Genomic DNA, 15,766 nt, shown 5'->3' on the forward strand with positions numbered 1-15,766 from the left:
GTCATCTATTTTTTTTTTGTCATCCCCTCAGTAATTGTGTAAATTATTATTTGATCCATGTACAGGTGAAGTTCTCAGTGTATCTTCAGTATCTGAGGGCGATGGGATGGTGTTACGTCACCTGGAGTTTCCTCATCTACTTCATCCAGAATGTGGCCATCATTGGTCAAAATGTGTGGCTCAGTGACTGGACTAATGATGCCGTAGATTATTTCAACACAACCTACCCGAATCATATTAGAGACATGAGAATAGGTGTCTTTGGAGCCCTTGGAATTGCACAAGGTATGAGCAGAGTACTTTTACAAACAGAATGAAATCGAGGACATCATATTTTTGTGATTTAAAGAGGCTAGTTCATTATTTTGGGTGTACTAGAATAGGTTAACATGTTTTTGTGCAAAAAACACATAATTGTTTTACATACTGTACATAATTGGAGACCTCTATTCCCAGTCTGATTTCTACAAAGCCCCGCCTTCTGAAATGCAGAGAGTGCTCTGATTGGCCAGCTGACCTAGTGCGTTGTGATTGGCCTAGATCAGTGTTCTCTGGTTCTCTGTTTGATAGAATGAATCCCTTTGTACAAGACTATGAGCTTTGCACCTTTGCATGGTGGTTGCATGTGGTGCATGGACCACAATAGTCATATCCATGTGATCAGCCTCTATGGCCAAACACACATCCCCAGTTTGATCTAAATCAGATATGAACTTAGAAAAAACTTTTTCCTGTTTACATTTTGACAACAATGTTTGAGATATCAAAAATCTGTTCGCAATTAGCATCTCCAATGTGTGTGGGAATCGCATGAATCCCCATGAACGAAAAAATTCACATTAAATCCAAAATGGCTGACTTCCTGTTGCTCGGAGCAAATGATTGTAATTTAAAAAGTTGTCTGGCTCGATGAGAACAATTTGTGTACAGAGTTTGGTGGCTGTAGGTAAAACTAACCCCAGCACTTTTGCCCACATTTAACCACAATAATAAAATTGTTGGTCACAGCCATGGTGTAGAACATGATAAGTGAAGGCAAGTCACATTGGCATCATCATCAAAGCTATTCTCAGTTTAGACCATAGAGAGTGATCTGATGTAGGAAAATAGGTCTTGTGAAATTTGGAGAGTTTTAGCTCCAAGTGATGACATGGAGAGTTTAAGTCTTTTGTTTCCCAGAGAAAAAAACGGTGGAAGAAGTACGTGAATGAGCCTTTATGACCTGATGTTCTTTTTTTCTCTGCCAGGATTTCTGGTGTTTGTAGGCACTATACTCCTAGTTGATGGATCCATTTGTGCGTCCAGGACTCTACACACAAATCTGCTGTCTAATATTCTGAAAGTACCCATGGTGTTCTTTGATACCACACCTTCAGGACGAGTAGTCAATCGTTTCGCTAAGGTATATATACGGGCCCACTTTTTACACTGAACACAATTTTGTTGATATTTGCTTTAAAGCCAAAACAAAGATCTACAAATTGCATTGAGTTTTATAATTAGTGGGTCTGTATGAAGGCCAGAGACAAGCTCATTAACATTCTATACAAAATAAGGGTTCCAAAAGGGTTTAAACAGTGATGCCAAAGAAGAAGCATTTTTGGTTCCACAAAGAACCTTTCAGTGATTAGTTCTTAAAGGGGTCATGAACTGGATTATTTTATCATTTTATCATGTTTCCTGGAGCGCCCTTATAATGTTAGTACGTTTTTTACATCAAAAATGGTCATAATTTAAAAATAAAAGGCATTTTTCCAAGCCTGATTTTAGCCTCTGATTTGAATGCTCTGTTTGAAGGGGCTTGTCTTTGTGAGACTTCAGGCTAAACGCCCACTGCTGTGATTGGCTGTGAGACTTCAGTGTAAACACCTACGGCTGTGATTGGCTGTGAGACTTCAGTGTAAATGCCCACTGCTGTGATTGGCTGTGAGACTTCAGTGTAAACGCCCACTGCTGTGATTGGCTGTGAGACTTCAGTGTAAACGCCCACTGCTGTGATTGGCTGTGAGACTTTAGTGTAAACGCCCACTGCTGTGATTGGCTGTGAGACTTCAGTGTAAACGCCCACTGCTTTGATTGGCTGTGAGACTTCAGTTTAAACGCCCACTGCTGTGATTGGCTGTGAGACTTCAGTTTAAACGCCCACTGCTGTGATTGGCTGTGAGACTTTAGGCTAAACGCCCACTGCTGTGATTGGCTGTGAGACTTCAGTGTAAACACCCGCTGCTGTGATTGGCTGTGAGACTTCAGTGTAAACGCCCACTGCTGTGATTGGCTGTGAGATTTCATTGTAAACGCCCACTGCTGTGATTGGCTGTGAGACTTCAGTGTAAACACCCACTGCTGTGATTGGCTGTGAGACTTCAGTGTAAACGCCCACTTTTGTGATTGGCTGTGAGACTTCAGTGTAAACGCCCACTGCTGTGATTGGCTGTGAGACTTCAGTGTACACGCTCACTGCTGTGATTGGCTGTGAGACTTCAGTGTAAACACCCACTGCTTTGATTGGCTGTGAGACTTCATTGTTAAACGCCCACCCCGAACAACCCGAAAGGAAGTGTGACAAATTGGTGCAATCCAAACGGCGTGGTGAAGGCTGTTTTTTCTTTGGACATTGGAGTTAAGGGGATCTGCCAATATCCTTTAGTTAAGTCCAATGTCGAATAAAAATGAGCCGCACCGAGCCGATCTAGCAACTCGTCAATCCGAGGCATTGGATATGCGTCAAACTTTGACACAGCATTCACCTTGCGGTAGTCAACACAGAAACACACAGAGCCATCTGTTTTAGGAACTAAAACTATCGGGCTCGCCCAGTCGCTGTATGACTCCTCTATTACTCCCAAATTTAGCATAGCTTCTAATTCTGTCTCCACGACCTTTTTTTTGTGTTCAGGCAAGCAATATGGCCGGGTGCGCACTGTCACCCCCGGCTCTGTCTCAATATGGTGCTGAATCAAATTGGTTTGACCAGGTAGGGGGCGAAAACACGTCGGCAAAATCTGCCTTTAATTTAGCTAAATCAGCGAGCTGTGACGGTGAGAGGTGATCTCCTCCCGGGGCCAGGGCGAGAGATTGTCCTTTTTGGTTCACCTCTGGCCCAAGATCCTCCTCTCCACTCACTACCGTCACAAGCATTGCTGATTCCTCTTCACTCCATTTTTTGAGGAGGCTGAGGTGGTATACCTGACGTGCCCCGTCCCTATCTGACCGAATCACTTCATAATTGAGATCTCCGATTTGCCATGTGACCTCAAAGGGTCTTTGCCACTTTGCTAATAATTTTGAGCTGGACGTTGGGAGTAATACACGCACTTTCTCTCCCGGTGTAAATTTACGCAGTTTAGTTCCCCTGTTGTATTGCTGGATTTGTTTGTTCTGAGCCTGCAGCAAGTTCTCCATAGAGAGCCGCCCCAGTGTATGGAGTTTTGCTCGCAGGTCCAGAACATCCTGAATTTCGTTTTTACTCTGAGAGGGTCCGTCCTCCCAAGCTTCTCTTAGAACGTTTAAAATGCCACGGGGCTGACGTCCGTAGAGAAGCTCAAAAGGGGAAAACCCCGTGGCGGCTTGCGGGACCTCACGCACAGCAAACAAGAGGGGTTCCAACCATCTATCCTAATTTTTAGCGTCTTCATGAACAAACTTACGAATCATTGTCTTCAACGTGCTATTAAACCGTTCGACTAGACCGTCTGTTTGTGGGTGATAGACGCTAGTACGAACCGATTTAATGCCCAATAATTCGTATAGCTCGCGTAATGTACATGACATAAACGCTGTGCCTTGGTCAGTGAGAATTTCTTTCGGAATTCCCACTCGGGAGATTAAACGAAACAGAGCGTCCGCCACACTCTTAGCCGAGATGTTGCGGAGCGCCACTGCTTCGGGATATCGTGTTGAATAGTCTACTACGACTACTGCAAAGCGATATCCCCGTGCAGAACGCTCTAATGGCCCGATGAGGTCCATACCAATTCCTTCGAAGGGGACCTGCATTAATGGAAGGGGGCGCAAAGGCGCTTTTGGGGCGGCCAGTGGATTAACCAACTGACATTCACGACATGACGCGCACCACCTGCGTACATTCCCGTGAATGCCCGGCCAAAAGAATCGGGCCTATAGGCGATTTAATGTGGCTCCCACTCCTAAATGTCCAGCCATAGAATTACAATGAGCCGCCTGGAAAAACATTTCCCAACAGCTTTTTGGTACTAATAACTGGGTAGTATTTTCTTTTGTCTGAGTGTCTTGGGTTACTCGATACAACATATCATTTATTAGCGCAAAATGAGGATAGGCGAGAGTTCGCTCAGGGTGGAGAGGCTGTCCGTCGATAGTGCAGACCTGATCAAACGCGTGTTTTAGTGTTTCATTGTGGGACTGTTCCAGAGGAAAGTCATCACAGCTGGAGAGGTTTAGCCTCTCGAGCGTGCTCGGTTCCCCTGAAACAGTGGCCACGGGTCCCGGAACAGTCTCCCCGACCTGAGCGCTCACTCGCCCTCCCGGTGCTGTTTTCCCCCAAGAGACATCCGCTGACAAATGCCCCAATAATTGCTTAAAGGCAGACTAATTGGTTCCCAAAATTAGCAGATGTCTGAGGTGCGGGCTAACTGCCACCTTCACTCTATGCTTTTGTCCCCGAAATAGAATAGATATGGCCCATAAAGGATATTCTACTATATCCCCGTGTACACATCTCACCTTAACCGTGCGGTTCTTATCCAATGCCCCTGATTGTATCAGGCTCTGGTGGATGGAGGTCTGGTTACAACCTGAATCCACCAGAGCCTGATAAATACCCCCCTTTATACTCACCGGTATTTGGTACAACCCGGCTTGATCGGGGGCGGCCTGCGGGGTGTCCGGGACCCAGACCACTATTCCCACCTCCATCACTGGACACCTGTCCACAAAGTGACCCGGGTCCCTGCAACGCCAACAGCCCAGCCCAGGCCTCCCTGCCACCCTAGTGGCCGGAAGTGGGTCAAAGGACTGCCGTGAGGAGGAAGGGGAAGCGGGAGCTGTGGTGATGTCCTGGGCTGCAGGGCCAGCCACGGGGCCCTGTCCTGGTCCGGTCCTGCCTTTGGGTGGAGCTCGTGGTGGCAAGCTGGAGCGGGACCTGGGCATAGGGACAGGTTTGGAGAGAGAGAAAGAAGGGGGATCAACAGAAGGGAGAGAGAGAGAGACAGCTGGCAGGGATTTGCCGACCCCGGAGCACGCCACCATCTGGTCCTCCGCCAGTTGGATGGCCAGGTCCAGCGACGCCGGCCGGTGGCACTGGACCCACTGGGCAGTTCTCTTGGGTAGACGCGAGATGAACTGCTCCAGCACCACCTTCTCTATGACAGCCTCGATGTCGCTTTCCCCGGCCAATAGCCATTTACGACAGGCGTCCCGGAGCTGCTGGGCCATCACAAAGGGCCGGCCACATTCCTCCATGCGGATTGAGCGAAAACGCTGGCGATGTTCCCCTGGGCTCAGGCCGACCCTTTGGAGGATGGCCTTCTTGAGGTGATCGTAGGCCAGAAGGTTCTGGACCGGAAGTTGAGCCTCCCCCGAAAGCAGTGGTATCAGGCGCACTGGCCAGGTGGACTCGGGCCACTCACATGCCTGGTTGAGGGTCATGTGAGTGACCGGTGGCTGGGCTGGAGGGGGAGGCTGCTGTCCGAACCTCCCGGCTTAGCAAGCTCTGGAACATCTTGTGGTCCTCTTGTTGCGCCTGGAGGAGGGCATGGAAACGTCGTTCTTGATCGTTCCTCAACTCCAGTATCGCCTCATGGTCTGCGCTCCACGCTCTCAGTTCACTCAAATACTCTGCTCAGCAGTTTCTCATTCAACGCAGTTGACACACACAACACGTTCGCCCGCAGTCTCTCTCTCTGCTTCCCGCTTCGAGGTGGCTTTTATTCCTCCCCACGGCAATTACTGCAAACGAGATCAGGTGTTTATCATTCCTCAATTAACCCACTTACGTGCCGCTCGCCTCCCAGCTCTCTCTCCTGTTGCAGCGGTCGCTAAACCACGCCCCGCTCGCCACAATATAAAATTTAAAAAAGTATTTTTGTGCATTTTTCATGACAATGAACTTACTTTACTTCAGCAATAATCTGACAAGTGTCATCTTTAAAAAGAGACCAAACTGTGTTCCAAAGCATTCAAGATTTAGGACAGTTTAAGTTGTAAATTTCATTTTCTATGATCAAAAAGTATTTTACAGATTCATATAAATATAGCAATGTAATTGGAACGTAATTGCATCCCAAGACTATGAAAATTACGAAATCTAATAAAAAACCCAAATATAAAAAAATAGACTTTTTCCCCCTATGATTGCTGTACTTTGCCTTTTTTTAAACTGAAATTTCGTTTTTCGATTTGGCTTATATTTAGGATATCTTTACTGTGGATGAGATGATCCCGATGTCCTTCAGATCCTGGATTATCTGTCTTCTCGGAGTTCTAGGGACCTTGTTTGTCATCTGTCTGGCTACTCCAATCTTCACTGCAGTTGTTGTACCAATGGCTGTTATCTACTACTTTGTGCAGGTAAGACAGCTTACAGTAATGCTAAAACAAATAAACTGTACACTGGGTTTTTAAAAACTTGGCAACATGTTTTTCTCACATAAGTAAAATAATTTAAAAAATTGTCTAAACCCGCTTCCTGTATTTCAGAGGTTCTATGTTGCTACATCCAGGCAACTCAGACGACTGGACTCTGTGTCTCGATCTCCCATTTACTCTCACTTTGGAGAAACGGTATCAGGCCTCTCTGTGATAAGGGCGTATGGGCATCAGCAGCGTTTCCTAAAGCAAAATGAGGACACCATTGATCAGAATCTCAAAAGCGTCTATCCTTCGATTGTTTCTAATAGGTCAGAATTGGTAGTATATACTGAGCTTTTCGTCAAGAGATAAATCTGTGTTTGCTCCTTAAGCATCTAATGTTGCTTGTTGGATTTCAGGTGGTTGGCCATGCGGTTGGAGTCTCTGGGGAATCTGGTGGTGTTTTTCTCTGCGTTATTTGCTGTAATCTCTCGAGACTCTTTGAATAGTGGATTGGTTGGACTGTCCATCTCATACGCCTTAAATGTAATTTTTTTCTTTGATTTTGAGCTGCTTGTGAGTCAAACAACATTGTCATTAAGTAACACTGCTTCTTATTAGGTGACGCAAACTTTGAACTGGCTTGTGAGATTGACATCAGAATTGGAGACCAACATCGTCGCTGTGGAAAGAGTGAGCGAATACACAGAGATAAAAAATGAGGTATAGAATTAAATCATTGTGTCAGTTTGTGGATTAATGTCCTAATATTGTTTTTTTTAATCTCCCAAACATTATGAACTATAGACAGGCCAAAAACGACATACTACAACTACAATATTTGTGTCTCCAGGCTCCGTGGATCACCAGTAATCGTCCTCCTGACGACTGGCCCTCCGCCGGGAATATTCGCTTTGAAAACTACAAAGTTCGATACCGGCCTGAATTGGAACTCATTCTCCATGGAATCACATGTGACATTGAAACCACAGAGAAGGTGAGGAGACACATCAGATTCTTAATATATTTTATATTAAAAATGCCAATGTGGAGTGATGAATGGTATTATACACTGACCATTATTATACAAGACTTAAAGGGCTCTAGTTCTGTATCTACCTTGGTTGTGTTTGACACAGTTGGGTTTTTGGAAGAAGTGATGACTCAAATGCAAAGTTAAAGGTGAAGTAAGCGATTTCTGAGAAACACTTTTGATTTTTGAAATCAACCTAAACAAACACGCCCCTCCCTTCATTGCTCCAGCCCCAAAGGGTGTCTCTTTATCGTAGCTGAAGTGAAGCAAAATAATGCTTTGTGAAAAAAGCAAAGAGGTTTCTGTCATAATTTACTCACCCTCAAGTTGTTCCAAACCTCTATGATATTCTTTCTTCTGTTAAACACAAAAGAAGATATTTTAAAGAATGTTGGTAACCATAGTATTTTTTTCCTGTTTCCCTACTTTCCCAGATCGGCATTGTTGGTCGAACTGGTGCAGGGAAATCCAGTCTGACGAACTGTTTGTTTCGCATCATTGAAGCTAGTGAAGGTCGAATCATCATCGACGGTATTGACATCTCCACCCTGGGGCTTCATGACCTCAGGAGTAGACTTACCATCATTCCACAGGTGCGTTGAGTACACAAGATGTTTGTGAATGGGGCACGGTGTCGAGTTAAAACAAATTAACTCGTGAAACAAATATTGTGTGACATCATGACACGTGAAATAAACTAAACGTTATTTTTAGTGGTGGGCATAGATTATATTTTTTAATCTAGATTAATTACACTGTAATCTTGGAATTAATCTATATTAAAATGGCTCATTTGAATTCTGCCGAAGGCATTCAGAATATGTGTGCTACCCAAATAATGACTAAAAGTAAGTCTTTGAGAACGGGTCATGTATTCTCCTCATAATAGTTCGCCTCGCAGGTAGTTTGTAAGATGGGGCAGGGTTCGTACACCTTTTCCAAGGTCAAATTCAAGCGCTTTTCAAGCACTTTCAAGGTCCATTTTAAAGCCTTTTCCAGCACCTTACACCACTGTAAATTACATACCAATACATAATCAAACTTATTATTTAGTGTTTTTATGACATTAAAAGAGATAATGCTATAAACAGGCAAAAGGAGGATCAGAAGGATCAGATATTTAGGCAAATCACAAGTTTTACTTTTTCAAAATGTATCACTGTCTAAGTAATGCCTATGAATAATACTTTTCATTATATTAATGTCCAAATATTGCTTCCCAGATAATATTATTTTCAGGCTGTAAAACTGAAGACATTTTAAGGGCTGAAAATATGAAGACAGGATTTGAACAGAAATATTTTACAGGCGTTGGTTTTGGGACACATTCTTGATATAGACAAGGTTTGAACAAAATATGAGATAATTCAACAACAACCTGTAATTCAATTTGAACCCAGAAGACTCTGACACTGACAGTGCACAGGCTCCTGCCCAGGGCCGTCGCTAGTGGGGTGAAAGGTGGTGACAATTATAGGGGCCCCCGCTACCCAGGGGGCCCCACAAATGCCAGCAGTTATACTATAGGCCACTGTTGCATGAATACTTTTAATATTTATATTAGTTGTATGCCTGAGATTTGAAATAAAAACCACAAAAACATGCAATTTGGTTAATTAATTTTTCCAAATATCTGCTTCTCTTACCTCCCTTAAAATGGTTTAGTCCGATGACTCCGATCTATTTATTAATTATTCAGTCAGTGACAAACATCAGATGGACCCAATAAAATTGTAAGTCCCACCCCAGCTCATGAAGAGAACCAATCAGAGTTGAGGCGGCATTGCCTGAAGACGTTAAACTGGTGGAACTGACTGACTGAAATTTGTCGGGAAAACGAAAATATAAGTCAGGTTATCAGAAACGCCATGAAAAGACGGACAGGGAGGCCAGGAGAGTTGTTGGATCCCAGTCGATAAAGACGTTCTTTAAGACAGGTTAGTGTATTGTTATTTCGCTGGGAATAAGTAAACTACCGTCTACACTACAGCCTGCCGGGTTCTGTCACTTTTCATTATCGGTGTGCAGTGCGCACAACAATCGACTGAATGATTACGCGGTCAAAATCCCTGTATTTTTTACTGTAAATAGTTCAAAATTGTACACGAGTCATGAAGCATTGCATTATGCATATCTATGACCTGCCAGCTGATGATGTACGTATTTCATCAAGAAACACGAAATACAACATACTGCACTTGAATGAAATGTATGAGCTTTATTTTAATATTATATTAGCAGTTCCATATTATCTTTATTAAAATACATAATAAGAAATTTGACTACATTCTTGTCAATTTCTAAATGTTTACTTTTTGATTATTAATTATAACAGACTGATTGGGAAAAAAACATTATTTTTCTGTTCCTTTTTTTTAATTTGTTTTATTATTATTTAATTTTTTTTTAGTTTTTTGTTCATTTTTATTAGTTGTAATCTTATAGAATTTTAAGATACTCATTGGGTATATTAACTTGTCAGGAATCACTTTATTATTTATATTTAATATATTTACAAGTCACATCTATTTTAACTGAACTGAATTGGACTATCTAAGTTATGGTATTTGTTGTCTACAGAGACAGGTTCCTCAACCCAGCAAATGCATGACAGTAGGCCAACATCAGTTAGTGAAGGTCAAAGTGAAGAAGCTGAAAGTAGCACCAGTCAGGACACATCAAGCGCAGAGAGAAATGAAGGAGAGAGTGAAGGAGATTTTTTGAAAACTGATCCAGGATTATGGCCAGAGAGGTTAACAGATCGTGAGCGTGAGGTGATCGTTAGAAAGCTAGCCACTACCAGTCAGACAGACCTGAAAACTATTATGCCCAAGGATTCAGAAGGCAAGACATTTCCAGAGTATCTCCAGTTTAGTAAGTCAGCAAATGGGCGAGAAAAACAGAAGAGAGACTGGTTGACGTACAGTCCAAGCATGGATTCATTGTATTGTGTGCCATGCATGCTCTTTTCACAGGATAACCTCAGAAAAACATCTAGTGCGCTAAACACTAAAGAAGGGTACAAAACAGTAGATCTAAAATGGCGGAGAATGTACAACAAATTCCCTGACCATGAAGCAAGTAAGGCACACAAAGCATGCTACCTCAAATGGAAAAATTGTAAATATTCTATGATAGAGGCAAAAGGAATAGATAGCAGCTTGCAAAAACAAATGCAACTGGAAGTTGAAAAAAAACAAAGCAATTCTTGAAAGAATATTAGATGTCACACTTTTTTTGGCATCAAGAAACTTGCCATTCAGAGGGACCACAGACAATTTAGGTGATGTTCACAATGGTAACTTCCTTGGCACATTAGAGCTGTTGGCTCGTTATGATCCTCTGCTCAGTGAGCATTTGCAAAAAGTGTCAGATAGGAAGACAGGTGCAAGAATGACACATTACCTTAGTCCAGAATCACAAAATGAATTTATTGAGATCTGTGGAGAAAAGGTATTGAAATAAATATTGAAGGAAAGGGAGCATGCAATTTATTATTCTGTGATCTGTGATGCAACTCCTGACATTTCTCATATGGAGCAGAATGTGATTCTGTTAAGATATGTAGCAAAGAAAGAGAACGATCAGTGGGAGATAATTGAGCGTTTTTTACACTTCAAGGCTTTCAATGGAAAGACTGGACGCAAAATATCAGAAATGATATTGAAGACTTTGGAGGAGCATTGCATTGATATTTCAGATTGCAGGGGACAAGGATTTGACAATGGGGCAAATATGTCTGGCAAAGTGAAAGGGGTGAAATAAAGAAGATAAACCCTCTTGCTACATATTCCCCATGTGCCACACACTCTCTGAATCTTGTTGGTGTACAAGCAGCAGAGTCATGTCTTGAGGTGTCCACATTTTTTGGCTGTTTGAACCGCTTATACAATCTCTTCAGTGCAAGTCCAGAGCGGTGGGCAATTCTTAAAAGTCAGACTGGTTGCTCCCTTCAACGCTTGTCAGAGACCAGGTGGAGTGCACGCATAGCTGCAGTTAAACCTGTTGCAAACCACTTGCCATCAGTTATAGAAGCTCTGGACACCATCTGTGCTAAGTGCAGTTTAACAAATGAAGCTAGGTCAGAGGCCAGTGGTCTAAAACAGTACTTCATGTCCTTCAAAGCCATGGTTCTTCTCACTGTATGGAAGAAAATCCTGCAGTCTATTGAAGACCGAAACCTAATTCTGCAATCAGGGAAAATTTCTATGGAAGTTGAAATAGACAACATACAGGCACTGAAAGAAGAGATGGGAGTTTTTCGAAACTCGTGGGATAATCTTTTGGCAGAAGCCTCCCTCATTGCAGAAGCTATGGATGTGCCCAGGGGGTTTCCAGTCCGCCACAAGAGAAGGAGAAAGAAGTTTGCAGATGAGAGTCAGAGTTCAGAGGATGCAAACCAACCGGAGACAGAAGAAATTTGGTTTCGGAACAATGTGTTCCTTGTCGCATTGGATAATATAATCTCTGCCTTGGATACCCGCTTCCAAACCACTGCAAAGATATATGAAGAGTTTTCTGCAATCTTAAAGTTAAAAGACTTAGAAGAAGATCAGATTCACCCAGCTTGCCACTCATTAGTGAGCAAATATACAGAGGATCTTACCGCAGGCTTTGAGAATGAAGTGAGGCATCTTAAGTCTGTGTATAATGCCACGTTTGCAGACTGTCAGTCTCCTCTCGACCTGCTGAATTCAGTCTACAGAATGCAGCTCCAGAGCATTTTTGGAGAAGTGTGCGTTGCAGTGCGCATCTTCTGCACTCTACCTGTCTCTGTTTCTGGGGCAGAAAGGGCTTTCAGCAAGTTCAAACTTGTCAAAAACTATCTCAGGTCTACCCAAACTCAAGAGAGGTTAAATAGCCTTGCCAGACTTTCAATTGAAAGCCAGCTAAGCAGACAGCTGGACTTCAGGGACATAATCAGTGACTTTGCCAACAAAAAGGTCAGACAATGGGATTTTGGTTTATCCTAGGTGAAGTGACGTGTAAGGTCATCAAAGGTTAAAAATCAAGCAAACCGATATACATATAATAATGAATCGTATAATTTTCGGAGTTTCTTTCAATGTTTATTACTGAAGGAAATTTTGTTTTAGTGTTTGCTATTTATTTGCTTTTATATTTAATGTTATATTCGTGTATTTTGCTTTTGCTGATGGTCATTAAAAACCTTTATTTACATTTATTTGTTATCTGCTATGTTACTCTGTAAGAAAACCCTATAATTACATGTGGGCCTCCATGCTCATATATTGTACAGTACGCAAACAATATATGAGTATGCATACAATATATTGGTGTAGGGTGGTGGGGGGGCCCACATCAATATTTTTTCAGGGGGCCCCGGATTGTCTAGCTACGGCCCTGCTCCTGCCTGATAAATAGCCTATATTAATTGAAAAGTATTTAATTGTATTAAAAGTATTTAATTGCCAAGACATATACATTTATTTACTGGAATAGAGCAGTGTAATGCATAAGGCCATCCTCAACCTTACAGGCTACTGACACTCCATCTGACACGATTTCTGTTCAGCAATCAAGATTGTTGTTATGCACTGGGCTAACGTTTGCGGGTTTTAATTTGCGGGTAGTTAACGTTACTGTGCTGTAACTATGGCTATGTTCACTGCATCCACAAATGAACGTGCCATAACAGACATCCAATACTATTACATTATCTCACCAAATTTCAGTCAATGGCTTGTTGTGGCAAAAATTCATCTCAAACAAACATCACTGCGTAAGAGACACTCAGAGTCAAATTATATAAAATAGAAGTATTTATTCTTGCAAGAATAGGAGCAGTCTAATACACAGTTGTTACCCTGTGCAGAAGAGTGACACACCCCCAGACAGACTGAACTAGCTTTTATCTTAGTTTCAAGGCCTTCTTCCCCCCAGAGCCTTCCTCCCAGTAGTTTTCCATAGACGTCACTAGTTGGCCCACTAAGCTCCCCTGCACCAAAATGGCCTTCTGACATCTAGGTCAGAGGTCCTTGTTCGTCTGTTCTCTGGAGTGTCTCCCTCTTCTGCCTCCCCAGGTACATAAACAGAATCTTCTCTCACTACAAGTGAGAGACACACATGTGACATTCTTTGAATCATCTATATTTTACTAAAGATCAATGAATATCATTAAAATTGCCACTACAACTCCTCACTTTTTATCATTCTGATTACCCATAATCACAATAATAAACAATAAAACAAATTTTAAGTCATATCATCACACTTATACTCTTCATCTCTGATTTTTTGCATAAATTATCACTCTCCTTGAACCTGTGAAGAAAAGTTTAGAATGAAGAAGCATAAGGCTGTTTTTGTGGGGGAAAGGCCCCGTAATATTTTAGCTAGCAAGTAAACATTTTTACGACGCCGGGCTAAGCGAGAAATCACTGTTCCTGCGCTCCTGTAAACAGACCCTCAGTCACGCCAGTAAGGAAAAAGGTAGTTATAACATAGTAAGGAAACAAACAGATAAAGTATAATAAAAATCACTCAGTTTCAAACCCTATCTTTGTACGCCATCTCGTAACACGGATGACCGCTGCTTGTAACCTTCTTTAAATCTTTTGCCCTTAATCTTTCTCAGAAAATAAACAAATAGAAGAAAAACAAACAGAACATAAATTTAACACATATCTCACTGTAGCTCCCGCTACCTGTATCGTCACATAATTTTGTTCATCCTTGGGATAGACTGTCATTTTCACCAATTGAACAGACAGCATGTTTCACCTCTCACTGTAATCGTATTCCCCCATGAATAACAAAATTATTAGAATAACAATCCTAACTCCTATCATTAAGCCTTTTCCATTATTCTACGCCCATCTCCATATTTCACCTCGGTTTTCCTAACCATATTTTGTTCACTTCTAATTCAATTTAGTAAGCTCTATTTAATGCCATATTTAACAAACTCTAACCAGAGAAGTCTTATAATTTTATCCATTCTTCTAACCAATGCAGTTGTTCAATATTAACTCTAATATTTCCATTACGGACACAATCAATATATTTTCTACATTTACAATCAAATCAATACCTAGTTTGATTCAATCAAACAAAATCATCACAAAAACAGATTCTTCTGTTAAACTTAAACCATCAGTTGTGTTGATCATCTCGTTCGCCCCACGGACGTTCCGTGTTCTTTTACCTTTAACTTTTAATCCAAAACATGCTGTGGTTCTACTTAATAAGCTTCAACAATTATCCCTACAATTTACATTAATTAATAGATCTTCTCTTCCCAAAAACATTTTCCTTAAATATTTCCTAATGAATAAGTAACCAATCAAATCTTTTGATCTACTGTATATCAATACTAAGCCCTATTTTGATTTAATCAAATCAAATCCTCAAAATAATCACAAAACCACATTCTTAAACCATTAGTTGGTTCACATCCTCCTCCAGGCGTGTTGATCATCTCGTTCGCCCCATGGACTATGGGATGGTTGTGGCCTGTTGGTGTAGGTGAGAGGCTTGGACCCAGGTGTCACACTCTCCAACCATTTTCTGATCCTTATAAGGTTTTCCCTTATATCACGACCGCACCCCCACTGGAGTGAACTGTCACCTGTGAATGGAGACCTTAAGTATTTTGTTAGTGACCGCTTGTCTAGCAGCTCGTCCCCTTTGGTGTGACCTGTGGAATCAACAACCTGAAACATTATCTCCGGATAATTTCTTGCTCACTTAATAGCACTCGGGGTCCTTTTACCCTGAAAAACACTCAACCCACTTTGCTCATGTCCACACAATATTTATACATTTGGAACAGAATTAGTTCTGTTTGATCCAATCCATCCTGACATTCTGTAAAAGGAAAATTTTAAGTTATGCGCTGCGCAGGTGTAGCACCTTTCTGCCACAATAATAACCCAGGCCAGGATAGTTAGCCAAATTCATCCATAACCATTATTTTATTGGCACATTTTGCCCTGTCTCCCAATCCTGCATGCTCTCTGTAAAGAGAAACAAATTTCGAGGTTATTGTCAGATAGTAAAGTACGCAGTTTCTTTTGTCTACTGTTCTCCCGTGTCCTTCGATGCCCTGGCGTTTCCTGTTGAAACAATCTTTGTTATTGGTGTGTGCACACTCACAGACATCAATTTTGTTAGGCAGAAAAAATGGCTTCTTTCAGGGCATTTTTATCAAATTACCCCTAGTGT

The 15,766-nt window shown here is 41.9% G+C and overlaps 1 protein-coding gene across 1 annotated transcript in view; it reads left to right on the forward strand.

Annotated features, from left to right (window-relative positions):
- Positions 1-15,766, forward strand: part of LOC130103814 (ATP-binding cassette sub-family C member 2-like) — a 70,883-nt gene that overhangs the window by 42,437 nt on the left and 12,680 nt on the right. Inside the window, exons 22-29 of the mRNA XM_056270144.1 lie at positions 66-285; positions 1,248-1,402; positions 6,391-6,546; positions 6,676-6,875; positions 6,966-7,092; positions 7,168-7,269; positions 7,400-7,543; positions 8,014-8,172. Coding sequence (XP_056126119.1) covers positions 66-285; positions 1,248-1,402; positions 6,391-6,546; positions 6,676-6,875; positions 6,966-7,092; positions 7,168-7,269; positions 7,400-7,543; positions 8,014-8,172 — 1,263 coding nt within the window. The remainder of the gene's footprint in view (positions 1-65; positions 286-1,247; positions 1,403-6,390; positions 6,547-6,675; positions 6,876-6,965; positions 7,093-7,167; positions 7,270-7,399; positions 7,544-8,013; positions 8,173-15,766) is intronic.

Source organism: Rhinichthys klamathensis, unplaced genomic scaffold (assembly GCF_029890125.1).
Source record: "Rhinichthys klamathensis goyatoka isolate OS25496 unplaced genomic scaffold, OSU_Roscu_1.1 h1tg000298l_1, whole genome shotgun sequence".
Taxonomy (NCBI): Eukaryota; Metazoa; Chordata; class Actinopteri; order Cypriniformes; family Leuciscidae; genus Rhinichthys; species Rhinichthys klamathensis.